Here is a 19,558-nt window from a genome sequence, read left to right on the forward strand (position 1 = left end):
GACCCGCTCCCTATGTAGATATGAAGGACTCATTCTTAGGTAACGAAAACACAATTCTTCTTTATATATTATATATACATTATTCTCTAATAACTAATTAAACTAATTAAAACATACTTATGAATATTATATTCTATTTCTGCCAACTCTGACCTGCTAGATGCCACTAAATTCTAAACACTGCACCTTTCACATCCCAGCCAATAATAAGCTTCCTCTGAGGTAAACTCCACAGGACTCTCAAACTGTCAGTGTGTCATGATGAGGTAAGCCCTGTGTTTAGCGAATGTGACATGATTGTCACAGCCTCCAACATGCCCACATTTAATGTATGATAATGTATTCTTTCTGATCCCATCCCATATGTAAGTGTGCCACATGTATGCCCGGTGCACCTGGCCACAAAAATAGCAAAAGTGTGCTGGGCACACCCCTGGCGTGCTGTGCAGGGTGCACTTGACTGCAATCTGCGCCGTGCTGCTGGGTTCACAAATATAGGGCCCCAAGTGTTTGCTAGTAAAGAAGAGTTAGTAAATCTAAGTATTCTACCTACTGCATAAGCTACACAGCACATAATTAAGTTATGACAAAGCAGATGACACCTTGTCTGTACAGCCACTTAAAAGGTCACTAAAGCCATCCTGCTTCGAATTCTTCTTGTCACATGGTTTGAAAATGAGTGCAGACAAATAAGAGCAAATTAAAACACTCACTAAAACCGTGGTTAAACTTGGGGGTGGGCGAAGGGCCACTGCAGGGGGTGCACATGAGCTGGGGGTCGAGTGTTGAGCACATCTTCAATGGATCTAATTTATGAAGGAATAATAAAAGTGCTCTGATGCTTCAAGCCTATCAAGAGAGAGATGTATTGTGACAGCAAATCAACATGTGATGTACACGATGGACAGAGCTCAGACAGTAAAGAAACAACAGCTGATAGTTATTGATCAAACAAGTCAGACAAAATAAAAAGATGTCTCTTGCTCTTGAGATCACTGTCAATATAGCAGGAGAGCTTTGTGTCTAATGTGAGTAAAACTGGGCAAAATGGAACTTGCACAGAATCTCATGAAGAACTTGCAATTTACTTCATATTCTAGAAAATATTCTTCCAATACTGTTCAACTTTGCTGGCTGTGTTAGTTTATGTTTTATTAAATTAAATTAGTTTACACCAGCGAGCATTCATTTTTGTTTTGGCTTCCAAAGGGGGGTGTGACAGAAAATGCCTGAGGATCCCTGATCTAGAAGATGTTTCAGTCACAGTCATGTTCCATTTGCTGAACATAATTTATACTTTCACACTGGGAAAGCAGCCTCGCTAGAAGAGGAAGTCATTACACAGGGTAACTCAGTGTTTTTACACTTGTTTGTTTAAAATGAGATGGAGACAGCTTGATTGAGCCTGAAAACAAGACTAAGTCATTCCCTAAACTCGCTATTATTTACAGTGAGATAAATGTAGTGAGGTGATTAGAAGGTGAAAAGAATGATGGGTGGGAAGAAAAGAGGAGGACATGGAAAAAGAAATGAGAGGGGGATGATGAGATGGATTTAGTAAAAGGGAGTACACTGAAAAGAGTGAGTGATTGAGGAGAGTGGAGCAAGAAAGAGAAATGATAAATTCCAACTCAAATCACCCAGTTTAAGGGTGATTTGACATTCAGTAAACTCTACCTAGCCTGGTTCCCTGGTTCCCCTGACTGGCCTACAATCATCACACTTTTTATAGGAGTGTGTTTGTGTGTGTGTTTGTGTTTCTCTGTCCAGGATGATGACTTGGAGAGTGACCTAAACAAAATTCGTCTTCGTCCTGATCCAGACAGACCTAAAGAGCTGCTGCCACCATACAGCTGCCTCTGTCCTGAACTCTCACATGACTTCAAGGTACAGTACTTACATGTCTGTGTGTGTGTGTGTGTGTGTGTGTGTGTGTGTGTGTGTTTGGATATTCACTGTGTCATTTTCTGCATGGGCTCATTGAGCCTAATTCAACCTCTGTCAGATTCATCATGATCTTTCTCCTCCATCATTGAAAAATACAGAATTTTCAATATGTAAATATTTCAATATTCAATATTTCAAGACTTTAACTGCTGAACACAAGATGTCTCCTATTTCAGTGTTAAGTCCACTCCCAGTGTATGTGCACTGGAGGCTTCAAGTTTTAACATCACACTTGTGTAAGTTGCATACTGGACCATGATTGGCTCTAAACTAGTTGTGATGTCACAAATGTTGCACTTAGGTGCACACCTTGAACCCTTCTTCTTCTTGAATGTGAAAACAACAAAGTGCATTTACATCATTCTGCACAGAGAAGCTCAAACATTCAACTGAAGGAACAAGAAGAAAAACACATTTTTGGAGGGAGACTTTAAGAGAAAAAAATCATTTGTGAATGAGACCTTTTTTCTTTGTACTCAACATAAAGAGCCCTATTATGGCGTTTGCGCGGGGTGTGGACCATGATGTCGAAAGCTCAGTGCACTTATGTTACAAAGTATTGTGGTCACTTTCCACTGTTTTTTTTCTGGTTTTGGTATTAATGTCAGCGAGACAGAGTAAAGATTAACGGGTGATTCTTACTAGCATCTGTCATCCACAATACCTAGCATCCTATACTGAAGGCCTTTCTTTACCCTGGTGACTCTGTAAAGCCATCTGAAGGCGGCAGGTATCTGTTCCACCTACTGTCTCTATTGGAATGATGTTGCATATTCTCAAGGCAATGTCAAATAACCACAGAAACCCCCATGCTTATGTGCCCATCAAACTTATCAATTATGATGAATTATTGATGATTAGAGGTAGAAATGACTAATTATAGACAGAGACGAGTGAGAATCTTGTCCTTCTGACAAACCTCTGGACAAATGTAGACATTCTGATGGGCCCCTGCTGTAACACAGAGCTGCCAACGTTTTGACGGTGAGACGTTCTCACACCACACTAGTGCAGGTGGCTGTTTCTTGATTTAATCCAAGAGGTTAAGTGGTGTAGAAATGCAGGAAATTTGTTTGAAATTACATTTTTTTTTCTGGGGGAGGACACCCAGACCGCCTGCCAATTATGTATCTGTCCAAATTTGCTCCACCATTTTTAAACATAACCAGGTGCCCATATTTGCACATGTTGTCTTTTTTTGTGTGTGTGTAGGCGGTGGGGGTTGCTCACGGATTTCAATCACTGACCTTACGGATTTCAGTCATGTTAACTTGACAGGTACACAATGGTCATTTTTCTAATGACTTTGTTGGGTATTACTCAGGATCTGTCAGTGTAAAGTTGTAGAGCTTGCCTAAGTAGAACAAGGTTAGTAAAGTTATTGCAGCATTGCAGCACTAAACAAGGCCAGAGAGAGGTCAAGTGTTCATGTTGCCATGACGATGTTTCAAGTAATCATGTTAACCCAAGCCACAATCTTTCCCTTAAGCTTTCCGTGTTTTGGTGCCTAAACCTAACCAGACCACACCAGTTGCTCTGAGCATGTAGTATGGCCACAGATGGGTCTGCATTGGATTTAGTTGAAAGCCTGGTGCGTTGCTACACAGACACCAAAGGGTGCCTTGTGCACCTGCATGAGAGGGGCCAGAGGGGCATGACAAAATGTTGGTATTTGACAACCTGGGATGAGAACGTGTTCACACATTCAGCAGACATATAATATATACATAATTGTGCACTTAGATATATCTGCATATATAAAGCACAGCTGTGCCTCATACATCCTCACAGAGTTGCTACACTCTGTAGACTGTTGCTACATTTCACATAACCAATTGATTCATTGTTAAAGTATTGAGTGGAGCTCTCACATTATATCAGTAAAAATGACTAAATGAATAGTGAGTGGGTGTGAAAAATTCAGTGGCTCCTAAATAAAAAGCACACACAACAATGCAACAAATACCAAAACAGATACAAAAGGGAAAACACATGCAACTAGAAAAATGTTACAAAACGAATTGCTTTGCACCTGATGTGCTTGGGCCGTTAGGAGAATGCCAGCTAGCAGCTAGCAGCTAGCGTTAGGGTCATCTTCACACTGTTGTTCAAATATGGTCACTTCTGGCTCCAAAAATCTAAGATTGCGACGGTCAAAATGCAAACTCAAGTCTTCAGAACGGGAGTCCAAAAACCAACGGGTGGCATCAGGGTGGCTATGTCCATTATTTATTCCAGTCTATGATGTAGATGAGATAGTAAACAGCCTACCTGCCAGTTCAACATACCTCACACGACAGAGAAACAGCTCAAAGATGTCATTATTGTGCAGAGGTCACCTCAATTTGCTTAAGAGGTTGGCCTGACCATAGCCAACTCACTGGGCCAGTGAAAGCCTACTAGCCAGAAAGACCTGTACTCACTGTGCATGATGGATTTCTGCTCAGAGGCTCTGGGCTAATCATTCCTACAGCTATGTGCTGTCCTAGATGCATTACATGAGGGACATCAAGGGATGACAAGTTGCAGAGCATAAGCCAGGGAAAAAGTATGGTGGCCTGGCCTGGGTAGCCAATTAAATGAACTAGTGAGAAACTGCAAAACATGCATCAAAGAGTGTACTAATCCTGTGGAGTCACTAATATCTAGTGAGCTTCCAGAGAGATTGTGGCAGAACAACAGCAACTACCTACAAATAGTGGACTACTACTCTAGATTTGTGGAGATTGCAAAACTAACTCCGACAAGACGATGTGATAGTGCATCGCCAATCCATCTTCTCACGGCATCCCCAAACTTTTCTACAGTGATAATGGACCACAGTTTTCAAATCAACTTTGCATTGTGGACTTTGCAGCAGCCTATGGATTCAAAAACATCACCAGTAGCCCCAGGTTTGCTCAAAGCATTGGAGAGGCACAGCGCCACATCCAGACTGTGAAACGGCTGTTAAAGAAAGCTCAGAATCCATACTTTGCTTTGTTAGCCTATAGAGCTACCCCATTGTCTAATGGCTGCTCAACTTCTTATGGGACGGAGACTACGAACGCCAATACCCTAGCATCCCTTGCTGCTCACACCAGACTTTCCTGACAGAGCCGTTGTTGCCATTCAAGAAAGGGAGAGGTGGTTAAAGGACACCAGGACAGCCAGTATGGGTCACAGATGCTAATTCTCCAGGCACAGTGGTGTCAACTCACTCCACACCTTGTTTATATTTTGTGGACAGTCCAAAAGTTTCCATCAGGCGAAACAGATGCCAACCATTGTCAGAGACTACATCTCATACAGAGACACCCTGCACACCAGCTCAGCAAGACGAGATGCCATTGCTTACTCCAGATTTTCACGAGTCTCCAACACTACAGACTTCAAAAAGCTTTTCACTTGTCCCCATCAGGACTAGGTTTGGCAGAGTTTTAATTACGTCTAAAAGACTGGACTTGTGTGTAGGGGAACTATAGTAGAATTTAAAAAAAAAGAATCTATCTGTGTTCTATCTGTGAGGTTAAGTAATGTTGAAGATGAAATGTCTAGGAATGCTTTATGTTGAGTTTAACATGTTTTTTGAGACAGATCATTGGTGCAAGACCTCCGTCTACAGACAGATTTCCGTCAAAAGTGAATTATTTGTTCAGTCGAAGTCTGTTTATTTTTACTGCTAATGCAAAAAAGATTTTACTCTGCAACGGCATTTCCATTTTTCACTTTGTATATGATTAAACAGCAAGGGAAAGAGATGCTGTTGTTCCAGACATTAATGCTTGTTCCAGCTCCCCACAGTTGTATATGCATTGATTTATATGTCTGTTTTCTCCAAAATAATCAAAGGTATGGCAAGTTTATTTAATGTGCACTTACTTCCCTGTAGGGATGGATACTGAAACTCAGTATTAAACGGACCCCAGGGCTGAATTATTAAAGACTGTAGTATTGATAAGCTCCAACTTTACCAGTTCTTTTATCGGTACTTTGTAATGTGTTTTTATAATTTATTATCACATTGCAGTCTCTCCTCTGCTCTCTGTGTTGGAGCTGAGCTCCTCCATACACACACACACACACGGAGCAACGCCTGTTACTGAAAGTGCAATAAAACCTTTGCAAGTAAAAAGCCAATACTTTATCAATACACCTGTTCAACAAGCATAAACATGTACAAAAGTACAAAAAATAATTCAATCTGCTCTGGCTGCAGTCTCTCCTCCATCACTGCTATGTTTTACACAACAGCGCGCTAGCTCGGCTAATAGCGAATTCTTATGAACAAGCTAAAACAAAAGCTGTCTAACTGTTTATCTTAGTTTGTCTTAAAATTTGGCAGATTCTTGTAAACTGACCTAGTGGCTGAGACAGACCAGCCCCTCCTCTGTCTGCCAGGATCAATGATCAATGTTCTTCATTCTCTCTAAACTTTACTCAGTATTTTGATGTCAGAAATATTATTTATGTTATTGACATTTTAATTATTTACATTATTGAGTGTATATAGTGACTTTGCTGTTGTAAACATTACTGTTGGTGCTCTAGAAACATTTAGTTATATTTAAAATATAAATAAATTCTTTTTTAAAATGATATATTTTTTAAAAAGCAATTATTTATTAATCAAATTGAACCGATAAGAGTAGTGATTGTGATTGTAGTGTGCAGTCGGAATAAGAGTCAGTGTGCATATCAACAATCAATATAACATATGTTAATATGAAAGTGACAAGTTTTTTCTTTAATAGACTGATGTAGATTCTGGTTGTCTTTAAAGTTGATGAAGATAACAAGTACAGATAGCTGAATTATTTTTATTCTAAAATATAGTTGAATAGTTAAAATACGTAGGCCTACAACTTTTTTGTTCAGTATGAGAGAAATAAGACTCAGTAAGTTCAGTAAGGAGAGAAATAGCATACTTTTTGAAGGTAAAATGGTTTATTTTATACCTTTCATGCACAAACTATTGCCTTTGCCAGGGATAAAAATCATGACCAGAATGCATCAAATTGCACCATTTAAAAATTTTTTGCATTGGAACATGCCACCGGACCCCCCTGTTCAGCTTCACCGCACAACCTGGACACCAGTAGACAAAAATTCAGTCAAAAACATTTTTTGCATCAGCATGAGAAATGAATATTTATGTCAATTGCATGTTGTCAAAGAAAGGGAGATGTGGCGGTGTCTGATTTAATGCAGTGTGATCTTATGTTGAAAGGTTGCTGTCGTTTAGACACAGGAAGTTGTTTTAGCAGACTTGTTGCAGTGAATCCTTAACACACAACATGACAACAGCATCTTTATACTTGCTGCTGCTTATTCAAATTGATCCCATCACTCCCTCTAGCAGTCCAGAACACGCCCAGTAGACGCCTTGTAGTATTTTTCTTGATGTATGTGTTTTCCCTTTTTGTATGTGTTTTGGTTTTTGTAGCATTTCTTTATTTGGATTGTGTTTCCCTTAAAGTTTGCTCTTTCGCCCTTGTATCTGCTTTGTTAGGGGCCACCATAGAGAAAGGTGTAAGTATTTGATACCTCATTAAGACAGCTGCATGAAGTAACAGCTCTGCTTATGTTGCAGTTTATCACAGTTTACCAAGAGATATTATGGAGTAAGTCATTCATTTCATTTGTCTTTTTGGTGAGTTTCAGAATCGTTGTTCATTGAATAGGGCTTAAAGAAAATATGGCTTCAGGTGTGTCTGCATGACTGACACATGACTAAGCCTAATGTGAGCTGTAGTTGCAACATGATTGCTGCATCCCAGTCTCACCCAGGCTTTGTACCCATTTTTCATAATTTGTATTTTCTGGTTCCAATAACTGACAAAGACAGTGGTATGTGGTTAATCAAAGATTCAGGAATGTGTAGGCGACATCACAGGTGGCCATGTTTTTCTACAGTGAATGCATTTTATTGGTGTGAATAAATACATGAATAAACACACTGAAGGTGTACTGTAGACATATTGTGACAGGCCTGTCTTGATTTCTCCAAATATCAGCCCTGAATATGAGAAAAAAAATCATGTGTGTTACAGAGAAAGGAAGGAGAGGAGGTTGGGTCTGAGAAATAGAGACAGAAATAGACTTTGTCAGAGATAGATGGGAGATAATGAATGAGTATCTCAGTTCATGATAATGTTTCATGTCATAAAACACAGGATACCATCTGACTTGACTCATGATAAATATGCGAATATTTGACTAATAGGTAGCATGTTCATGCTAATATGTTAGAATATATTATGAGGATTAAAGCAGCTCAGATGAAAGGTTTTTATCCTGAGATGTTCTCTGTTATACAGTGACTGAATATTATAGCAGGAGGCATGTTCCCTTAATCAAACACACCATGTGATCTTCTCCCACAGAGAAGACTTGTTAGTTTATATCTTAATGCATGATGAAAATGAAACCTATCAGTGTTTTGCAGAAACCTAAATTTGCTGCAGTTCATTTAGCTGACAACTGATATTGTTTCTGTCATGAGTGAAACATGTTTGTGCCCCTGGCTGGAAACCAAAGCACAGATAATGAATTGTGCTGTAAAATAACAGAAGCTGCAACAAAGCCAAAAACATACCTCTCAGGAGACACATTTTCTGATAATAGGACAACATGATCCCTGCAGGAGATGGCAAGGTAAATAAAAAGCAGTAAATAATAATGCAGCATACACAATAGTTTAGTTTTGACGTTGCATTCATATCCTAAACCTTTCTTTTTTTCCCATCAGGTTTGTTCATGCAAATGTTTCAAGTCAGATTCAGCAAACCACTCTTTACTGCACAAACTTGCTGTAATAATGAAATGTAGGTGTTAAAGTTTTTTTTATTAAGGTTATTTATTTATTTATTATTTTATTTAAGTTATTTTTTTCATCAGAAGAAGAAGGGACTCAGCTGAGACCATGCCACTGTCTCCTCCACACCCCTGATACAGTCCTGAAACATCTGCAGTACCTGCAGAATGTGTACATTAAAATATATGGCATAATTCTCCAATGCCAATAAAAAACTATAAAGCAATATAATATTGTCCTCCTCTGTCCTCTAGGAGTTTGTCTTTGAAAGATACTGCCAGTGTGCACTACTCTGTGTTATTAGTTTGAAGACAGAAGCTTTCCCTTTTAAAAAGTGCTGCATGTTTTCACTTCCCTCAGAGTGTTTTCTGATTAAGTTAGGATTTTTTTCAAACAGGAAAATGTAAAACTTAAACAAACTCTTTATTCCACAATGGTAAAAGCCTATAAACACAGGACTCTAAGACAACACCTTTAGACAGGTTCGCAGCTCATTGAAGGAAAAATGTTTCTTTTTTTCCCACCTGGGTCTTATTTTTCTAGCTTTGGCCATCATTCCTGTCAGTTTTGATAACATTTTACTCTCCAAGTTAGTTGCTGAGATTTGTGAATCTGCCGTCACAACAACAGTCCAACAGAGAACAGATGATCACGCAGGCTGTAGACAAGCCCACTGTGTTGCCTTGTTATCTTTAGAGAGTGAAAGTCAGATATCAGCTACATAGACTGTATATAAACAGTCATTAAAGCTGCTATTCTTGTTTTAGTTATATTATCTTTGTGCACTAGTAGAGTCATATTTTAATTTCCATTAAAAGACACATGCACTGATTTAGAAATGTCTCTATTTATTGTAGATGATTTTTTTCAGTGATTTTTATTGTGACTGTTTGATGTCGTTCATATTAAAACTGTTAAAAGTAATCATTCCGTTTTTTCCTGGGAAGTCAACAAACATACTGCTAAACATAAAGCTGATTGAATTTTAGTATTATGGAACCCTTGCAAAATGAGTTCACACAATGCTGATTAAGCCTATCCCCACCAGATAAATCTCTCTATATTTCACAGTATACAGAGTTTTTAATCTGGTGTCGGTTTTGACGTTCCCACGCTGGCCGGATGAATGCGTACTGCACATGCTCTATGGGCAGAGCGTGCAGTATGCTTTGGTGGTGACGCTCAAAACAATCTATCCACCGTTTTACAGCCGCAACAGAGTAGGCTATGGCAGAGCCTGTGACATAGACAGATGTTGACAGTGTTTTTGTAATTACTTTCACTGCCAGAAGGGGGAGACAGAAGTCCCACACTCCAGCTTTAATTCTGGTTTAAAACCATATTGAAGATGTTGTCATGCAGTTTAACTGCACAAATTTTACAGCTACTTTTTAACCACAGTTTTTATTTAGATACAATCCATAAACACTTTCTATGTGTAGTTCTCTAATTCTTTCCCGGCAAAAATCTCACTAAGACAAGAAAAAATAAATATATAAGAATGATTAATTTCTTATAACTTATCCAACAAATACATGCCGTTTAGTATTTTGTGTTCTGTGTGTGGAGCTGATGTCTGTAGGGATGAAGGTTGGTTTACGTGTTGCCTCTTATGACATGATGAAACATCTGTTATTATTGTTCAAATATTTGTCCAAAATCGACTAAATGAAGCGTGAAGTGTGAAACTGGTTTTTTGGCATACGTTGAAGACATTTTGGCCTTTGAGCAAATCATGTGACTGTAAGGCAATGTCTTTGTCTCCCAGGAACTGAATTTGAGTTCAGAGCCAGAGGACAGTTCGACATCATCATCATCCTCATCAGATGAGGACACTGTGCTGCTCAGCAGTTTGCCTCCTCACTCATCCAGGAGGGACAGGAGGAAGAGTACTGCGAGGAGTGAGTCGTCCAATTCTTCTTCTGAGTCTCACTCAGAGACAGAAACGTCCACAGAGAGACACACACCAGGTCAGAGCCAGGTCAAACCAAACCATGTCAAATGTATTTATGTAATGCACATAACATCCATACTATAATAAGCAATAAGACTTGCTAACGACTAACGCTGAGACAAAAACAACATGATAACTTACTGTAGTACAAAAAAGCATAAGAAAGTGAAGCAATCAATTCAACAAACATACATCTCTTAATCACAAATAAAGGTGAGTTGAATAGTTTTGTCCATCAGAATCACCCCTTTAAAGAGCAAAACAAGGTCTGCATTCAGCTACTCCATTTGTAAAAAGATACAATCTTAACATTTTATTAAATGTGTTTTAATACTTTCTGCAGTCAAAAAACCTGTTGATGAATTACATGGTACCATTGCTCCATAATTCACTGTTGTGTATTTAAAGGGGACCTATTACGCTAATTTTCAGCTCTATATTTTTATTTTTGGACTCCACTAGAGTAGCTCTGCATGATTCACGGTTCAAAAAACGCCTGATTTATCTTATACTGGCCCTTTATGCAGCCCCTCAGTTCAGCCTCTAATGCTAACAGGCAGTTTTAGCTCCTGTCTCCTTAAGGCCAGCCTTCCGATGGGCCCACTCTGTTCCAATTGCCCAGCTTTCAAGAAGCCTGCTGAGGGGCAGCTGTATCAGAGTCATGTTATGTTACCGCCGATGCAAACTCAAAATTTCCTGCTTTACTGCTTCAAATTAAAAGCTTGACTAAATAATGACTAAATAACAGGAAACTTTTATTGTGAAGAATTTACAGGAAATTAAAAACGTTCCTCACTGAATTAATGGAGCTTTGTTAGCGGCGCTAAAAACGAGTGGAAACAATGAGGCATGTAGATATTTGTAGCTCTTTGTTCAGTTAGAAATAATGCAGGGAGGAGTAGTACAAGCAGAGACAGCCACAGTGATGATGATGTTTGATGAAGAGCTGTAGACGACTAGCACACCTCCAACAGGTAAACAACTAATTTTACTTTGTCCTGCTGGGTAATGGAGTCATGGCTCGGCGTGACTACCCCCGATACAATGGAAAAATGCCATAATGTTAGTGGAGCAGTGAACAGATGACCATATAAAGAAATCCGTCACAAGCTGATGTCAGCTCAGGCTGAGAGTAGAAAAAAACACTGGAAACGGAGTGTTCAGAGCAGTCTGAAGCCAGTGCTTTTTGCTCACAGGGACTTCTTATACGTTTTTTCCATGTTTAATATGAACATCTGATATTGTAATATTATATATATAATTGAAGACAAGGAAAAGCATGATAGGTCCCCTTTAAATCTGCATTAATAGATTTTTTCTTACAGTTGTTTACACTTAACCAAGACAAACAATTGGAATTTTAATCCTGACAGTCTAAGAACAAATAACATCTGTATTAAAATTATATACACATATCTTTTTATGCATGCAAAATATATTCATACAGAAATGGAATATTAATTCAGTGTATTCTCACAGTTGGGAATGCATCCCATACATTCACACAAATGTAAATCTTTTCAGATACTAAAACTTTACTTTTAGTGGTGACAGTTACAACACACAACACATTTTAATACAAAATACTGAAGCATAAATTGTGAATTTGCTGTGGTAACAGAATAATGATGACCCCTCTCTGAAAAATGATTATTAATGAGTGATGGACATTGCTGATTGGACGTTGGTCACACTCTCTGCAGCAATCTATCTCATCCTAACAAACCATTAAATCATAAATTTACACTACTACTCATTATAGCAAACTCTGCAGCCTGCTGCTTATCATAGCTAACATACGTGTAATAATATTCATGCATATTTTCCAGACCAGTCCTAATCATTTAACTTGAAAGCATGTATATACTGTAAATTGTTTTATGTGGAAGATTTGGAAATGCTTTTACTTTTCACTAATTCCACCTACATGTCAACTTATACAGAAGAACCTTTACATATTGAAAAAAAAATCCATGACCATTAGTTTCATCATCCATCCTCCATTGCTGCACAAGTCTTCCCTGATTTAAGAACCACATCATGGTCATTTTCTTCCTTTTCCGCCTATTATCTTTTGTCTTCCAGATGCTGTCCCGTTAGAAGCCCGAGACTTCCACAGTCACAGCAGCATCCTCAGCACCAGTCCTGGGTTTAGGAGCAAGGTTAGAGAGGCAAGGTAGGCTGAAAGTCACTAGTTTCTCTGCATGTGTTTCTAGTGATAATGACAGGAAATGTAATCTGACTGCACAAAAGAAATGATGTGAAAGAATTCATCAATAAAAGTGACCTCAGTCATTTCCTAGCTTCAAGAAGAGGTTATTTTATAATTTATCTTTACTTAATGAAATACCAAGGGAACATAAAATATAAAGTATATAAAGTTGGTTGACTAAATTAGTCTTGACTTAAGTGTAAAACCTCAACACCTGTGATGGGCTATGATGAACATATCTAGCTGACTGATATTTTGCCACTGACCTCTTCACTTTCATTTACCATAACACTCCATTTATTATTTCAAATGTATTGTTTTAGCATAGATACGTTTATTTGAAATTAATTTGAAACAGAGGATTACATGCTGAATAACTGAGTCAACACAACTGAGGACAACATTATTAGGCACATAACTTGAAAAACGTTATGTTATGTTGTCCTTGCAGTACGCTGTTTTATTAACTATTGTATAGTTTATCATGAAACATCTGTGTTGATAACATATTTTGATAGTCGGACACAAATCTCACACACACAAGAGTTACACAACATGGCAAATATATGGATAAAGAAAAGTGGAGCACTGTGTTTCAGTCTTTAAGTCCAAGTCTGCAGAGGTGAGCCCTGTGAGGAAACCTCTTGTGTGGTGTGTCCTTCATCCTGGAGTCACCTGGCAGTCAGTGGGTTATAGTGCTGCAGTGGTGGATTAAGTGATCATATCCTCTACTTAAGTAAAAGTATCAATACCACAATGTAAAAATACTTCATTACAAGTAAAAGTCCTGCATGAAAATCCTACTTAGTACCTACCACAGTATTAGCAGCTAAATTTACTTAAAGTATTGAAGTTAAGTACTTGTTTTGCAGAAAATGGGACTGTGACTGATATATTAAATAAATTTAACACAGTACATTATTGCTACAGATAAGCTGATGCATAAGCAGCATTTCATTGCTGTAGCTGATCGATGTGGAGCTAGTTTGAACTGCTTTGTAAGGGTCACAAGATAAATCTGAGGTCTTGAGATGATAGATTGGTAGGAAAGAAGAAAAAACTGTTCTGCTGTTCTGCTACATAAATTTAAATTAATTTTCAAAACTTTTCTTTAATCTTTACATTTTTGTGAAATATTGGAGAATTTTTTCTCTTTCAAGGGGAAATTTAGAGGGGAAATGTCTCTTTGGTGGAACTGCAGACAACTCATAGACATCTGAAACGTGACAAGGAGACACAAATCCACTGATTTTTTGAAAGGGGCCACAAGTCATAAAAAGTGGGAACCACTGCTTAGCAATGCAGTATGATTTATAAACTCATCGTTATGTTATTTCATATAAAATTTTAGTCTGAAAAGTAACTAAAGCTGTCAAATAAATGTAGTGGAGTAGAAAGTACAATATTTCTGTCTGAAATGTGGTGGAGTAGAGGTATAAAGTTGATAGAAATACTAAAAATAAAAAATTGTACTTAAATATAATACTTGAGTAGATGTTACTTTCCACTATTGTAGTGCTGTTATATGTTTATCTCACACAACAAACACAGCTGCTTGTCTTCATCCTTCCATGTTCTGTGCAGTAATGTCACACTATACTTCAGCATGACCTCTGCTTGTTTTCTGATGTTAGGAGTCTGACCCCTCCTCATACAGCATATCACTGGATCAATATAACATAGCCCGTCCTCTGTTTCAACACCTTCAACAGTTTCACCTTTCTTTCTATGAAGCTTGATGTTTTCCTTTCATTCTTGATCTCAGTAGTCTGTGCCTTTATTGGATTTTGCTCCTAGGGGAGAAGCCAGCCCAGGTCAGACAGAGGAAGAGCAGGATGATGATGAGGAGGCAGCAGAAGAATCCCACTGTCATACCATGATAGACAGGTTACTGGAGAGACATGGAGCCTGTGTCCCCCACCACGAACCCAAGATGTATCATGCTGCAGCCACTAAAACCAAATCTATTCCAGGGTTCAGCATCCTGGCTTTCCCTGATTTCTGGGGTCACCTCTCACCACCAGGACATGAATCCATGGCTCCACGCAGACCCAACATACAGAGGTACTCCATGCTCATTACAACATCTTACAATGTACCTGATGGCTGTGTAGGACTAATGTAGTTCATATTACATGAACATATAGATGGGTTTAAGAAAGGTCAATTGAACAGCTCTTTCATGTTAGAGGACATGGGAAGAGGCTTCTACTGCCAGGTAGCTCTGTAAGAAATCTCAGACTCTGAGCTCCCTGAAATCTTTACACTACATGTCATCTTAAAAACGTGCAGCAATATCATGAAATAGGCTAGTGGCATCACAAAGCTTGCAACTAATCTAAGAAGAAGATCTAAGAATCTATTGTATCACTACCAACAGTACTGTATGTTTATATGTAATTTGTTGTTGCTGTTCTGACTCAATATTAAATTGCAGCTGAATCAATATTCATATTGTTTAAAATGTATCTGCGTTGTTTTCATGGTCTCTGGAAACAGATCTTCTGGCACACTCAGAAAAAAAGAACAACATTTTTTATCTGGCCTTTCTGAAGGATAGATTTATGAAACTCTGTATGATAAAATACTTAGTTAAATGGTTAGCGATCTTATTTCTTATAAATTAAGTACTTATGCAACTTAATTGCATTAATATATGTTTGGGGGAACTTAATGCTGGATTAAATTTTATTTAGAATTTTGAATTTTCTTTTCAAAAATGTGTGCAAAATGTTCCTGCCAACATTTTTCAATACCCAATATGTGCTTGGTACCTGACACTGGCTTTAAGTTAACAACTAAAACCATTTACTGGAGTTAAAATCAGGCAAAATAATGGCAACTGCTGGTGGGGTGGTACTGAACACTGTCAGTGAACATAACATAATGCAAAATATCTTATATGATTTGTAGGTGACTGGGTGTAAAAGAGGGTGGCTGCTATAATTTAGATGTTTTTATTTTCACACATGTAACAGCATAAAAACCAGATTGACAGGAGTGGTCAGGAGGCTGAGGGACCTCCATTTAAGAAAAGAAAAAGGAAAAAAAAGAGCCTAACAAATACAACATGGTTTAGCAAAATAGAAAGAAAATTAAAGTCCAAATCAACAATCTGTGCCATGTACAGTCAGTGGTCTGTGGATGGTGACCTGTGGCTGGAAAAAGGTGTTTGCTGGCATAAATGTGCACAGTAGGTAGATACTGTGTCATGGTCAAGTAGAGTGTATTTGATTGGACACAAGGGAATACTTTTTTTTACTCAGAGAAGAAGCATTTGATGTTATTCTTGGCATGCACTGGTTTGGTTTTTGGGTGACTTACTGTGCCCCTCCGTGGGAGGAGAAGCCCAGCAAGGATGTTGTCACTGGCAAACCAGCAGCAATCCACTGAGCCTGCATCTACACAGAGCCGAGGATCAGTCTCCCTGTCCTCCTCACATCTGATCTCTCCCTCCACACACTCTTTTCTTCTTTTACTCTCCTGCTCTTCTATTATCCAACCACCTTCATTTTTTCTATTTTCTTCCCACTCATTACTGTCTTCCCACACACCTGCAGTCTTTCTCAGTCTCCCTGTCACATTCCATTATTTCCTCATCTATTCTTTTATTACACCATTTTCCCCGTCTTCAGCAGATGTGACAGCCATGATAGCCTTATTCTGTAGCTGTGTCTTCTTGAAATTGGTCTCTGTGAGTTTATTTCTTTCTTTATTTCTACTCTCATTTTTTCTGTCTTTGCTCTTTTTTATTCACATTCCTTCTTTTACCCCGCTTGTCTTTCTTGAGTGTGTTATATGTCTTTTTGTAATCATACATGGCAGCACTGAGAGCTGTACAGCTTTCTGACAGTAATGAGATCACATAAACTTTAGATGAAATAGGTGATTAAACACTAGATTGCTCTGATACATGTTTAAATGGTATATTCATTTGAACTTACATGTTTACAACAGGTAATAATCACACCTGATGCATGTAAGAGGAAATGTGCTTTGTGTATAAGTCAAACTGAATGGAATGATGATGACAGAGAGAAGAGGAGACAGGCTGAGCTGTGAGCAGAGAGAAATGTTTGTTTAAACCAGTGTCTAAAACTCTCCACACTGTTCTTTGCATTTCAATGAGGCCCTCTCCATTTCTATGCTGATTGCTGCTGATAGTGAGTACCACTGTTTTTTTCTGGCACCAGAGTCAACTTCAACTTGTGCATTTCAGTCCCTAAGTACCAGCAGGTTGTTGTAAACAAGAAAAGATTATACATCAACATTGCATCATCATCACATTACACCTTAACCTGAATTCATTAGAAATTGCACAGATTTTATCATTTTGCTCAGATTTCACCTAAGTGCCCATGTAAACATGATAGTTTAGATGTTGTTCTTGAGGCTTTCCACCCTGTCAAGAATAGATTTCCCCGGTGAGAGGATAATATTCGTCAGAGTGGAACTATAGCAGATGCTTGTCCTATTAGTTCGGGAGCACGTCCAGTGGCTGTTTATTGTGAATAAACATGCAGACAACAAAAACAGTCAAATTCAAGATGAAGCTCCTCTTGGCATTTCATCTTAAAGCACTTCAACAATGATGATGTCCCAACCATAGTAAACAGATGTCAGTATGTCCATCACTTTCCAGAGCAAGGTCATCCTGACAGCCGTTGGCCACATTCTTTCTAATTTGCTTGGATATTTATTCTCACTAGAAACTGATTTCTATGACCTCCTGACCTTTCTTTGCTGTAGCACTACTGCTACATCATATTTTCTACTTGACAAAGATTTTGAAATGAATAAATAGATTTCCATGAGTATTCATGGTCCCCAAGGGATGAATGTGCACCAGGCCTATATTTCCCCATAGACACAAGGTATATCAGAATATAATAGGCTGAATGTCATGAAATTCTTTCCATTTTGGACATTTGTCATTTCAGCAACATTCATCATGCAACTTACTGTAGATAAAGTGCAATAGGTAAAGAAACATGTGGCTGCCTTGGCTAATATGTGTCAAACTAGGCTGATACTACAGCTACACTTTCATTGCTAGTAGGACATAGTTAGAAGTTTGACTTAGAATATGCTGTTACTGCCTTACTTTCTGTGAGTTTTACCTTCTGTCTGTGTAAGAAACATGGCAGAAAAATAACAACGAGGCTAGACATTTCTGTTTGCATTAATTTGATAATGTCAGATTTTGCTGATGAGATGGCAAAACAAACATGCTTCTCTTGCACTGTACAAACATGTCTTTAGGAGAAGCTTATGGCCATGGTATTTCAAATCGAGGATATTATGAGGAATAATTGAAAACAGAAAGCTTGAATAAACTCAGACAGGAGGAAATAGTGCATTTGTTGGGGACTATTTTCAGCCGTGGATTAATCCACATTTGGTGCTCTAGTAAGTATTTCTGGCAGGGGAATGTTGTGGGAGTCAGGTGACTGGGACTGGTGGGAAAACATGATTGTTGGTAGAAGGATGCAGAAGAGCAAGGCACCTGGGGGAAGTGAGAAATGCTGAGAATGTGTCGTCCTGACAGAATGTCAGAGCAAATTATCACCATTATCATTATGAACATTTACTGAACTTTCATTTACTTTGTTTATTTTCGTTTTTATTTCACCTTCTGAAATGTGTGTGGTTATGTGTATGCATGTGTATTTTAAATCTGCATCTATGTGGTGACAAATATATGTGTGTATGTAGACAAATGTGTGTGTGTATTTGTGTGTGTGCGGTACGTACGGCACTTTTCAACGTCGCTTGTCTGAGACATTTTCTCAGCACTTTCAAGAGGCCAACAGACGCTGACATTTAAAAATGTTAAAGATGCAATTTCCCTCTGAACTTAATCTTATTATGTTGCCAGTATATTGGTGCTCCTCTAAAAAGAGAACATTTTTTGAGTCGGCAGTCCCTTAACAGAACTAATGTTAATGCCATTTTTGTTAGGGCTGCTTTGTGAGTAAATTGTCTCGGGTGTAGAATAAGATTAGGCCTAATGCAAGGGACCTTTTAAGCTCTGTCTCATTTCAAACCCAAATGTTCTCATCCAGTTGACTCTGCCTCTGTCTGCTCTGGGACTACTTTGGTTTTGTAAAATACTTTTCCAAAGTACTTACAGAGCAGGCTGCTCATCATGGAGCTAAGCAGTCTTTTGTTCAAAAAGATGGTAACATCACATTTAAACTGGTCAGATTGATGTTAATGCTGTATTTGTTAATAAGTTGTGCTATGGAAATGCAGAGGGTAAACACTGAATCCCAGAGGACAGAAAGTGGCTACTGCACTGCTCTTTGAGGGCTGATATTGTTAAGCAGTTGTCAGTTTATGAAATCAAATGAATAGCTTAATCATGCCTTTGAGTTTTGTCAACATCATGTTCATGAGGCTAGTGGTTGATTAAATGTATTTTCTTTTCATCAATTAAAGGACAATTCATATTTCAGACCTGCATATTACAACCTACTGATTTGTTCTTGTTTAGAAGACTGCCGTAACAAGAAAAATGATAGCATTTGTCATATTTTCAAATGTCTTAAATGACCTGTGTAAGTTTACTTGACAAGTACAGTGCTTTAGTTGTCTTGTGAATTACAGCTGATTACAGTGTGTCAGAAGCAAAGGCAGAAGTACTGTC

The 19,558-nt window shown here is 38.3% G+C and overlaps 1 protein-coding gene across 1 annotated transcript in view; it reads left to right on the forward strand.

Annotated features, from left to right (window-relative positions):
- The window catches only part of LOC137182449 (cytosolic carboxypeptidase 4), a 218,276-nt gene that overhangs the window by 98,243 nt on the left and 100,475 nt on the right, over positions 1-19,558 (forward strand). Inside the window, exons 11-14 of the mRNA XM_067588662.1 lie at positions 1,771-1,887; positions 10,512-10,713; positions 12,783-12,873; positions 14,707-14,973. Of these exons, the coding sequence (XP_067444763.1) occupies positions 1,771-1,887; positions 10,512-10,713; positions 12,783-12,873; positions 14,707-14,973 (677 nt within the window). The remainder of the gene's footprint in view (positions 1-1,770; positions 1,888-10,511; positions 10,714-12,782; positions 12,874-14,706; positions 14,974-19,558) is intronic.

The sequence above is a fragment of the Thunnus thynnus genome, chromosome 5 (assembly GCF_963924715.1).
Source record: "Thunnus thynnus chromosome 5, fThuThy2.1, whole genome shotgun sequence".
In the NCBI taxonomy this organism is placed as follows: Eukaryota; Metazoa; Chordata; class Actinopteri; order Scombriformes; family Scombridae; genus Thunnus; species Thunnus thynnus.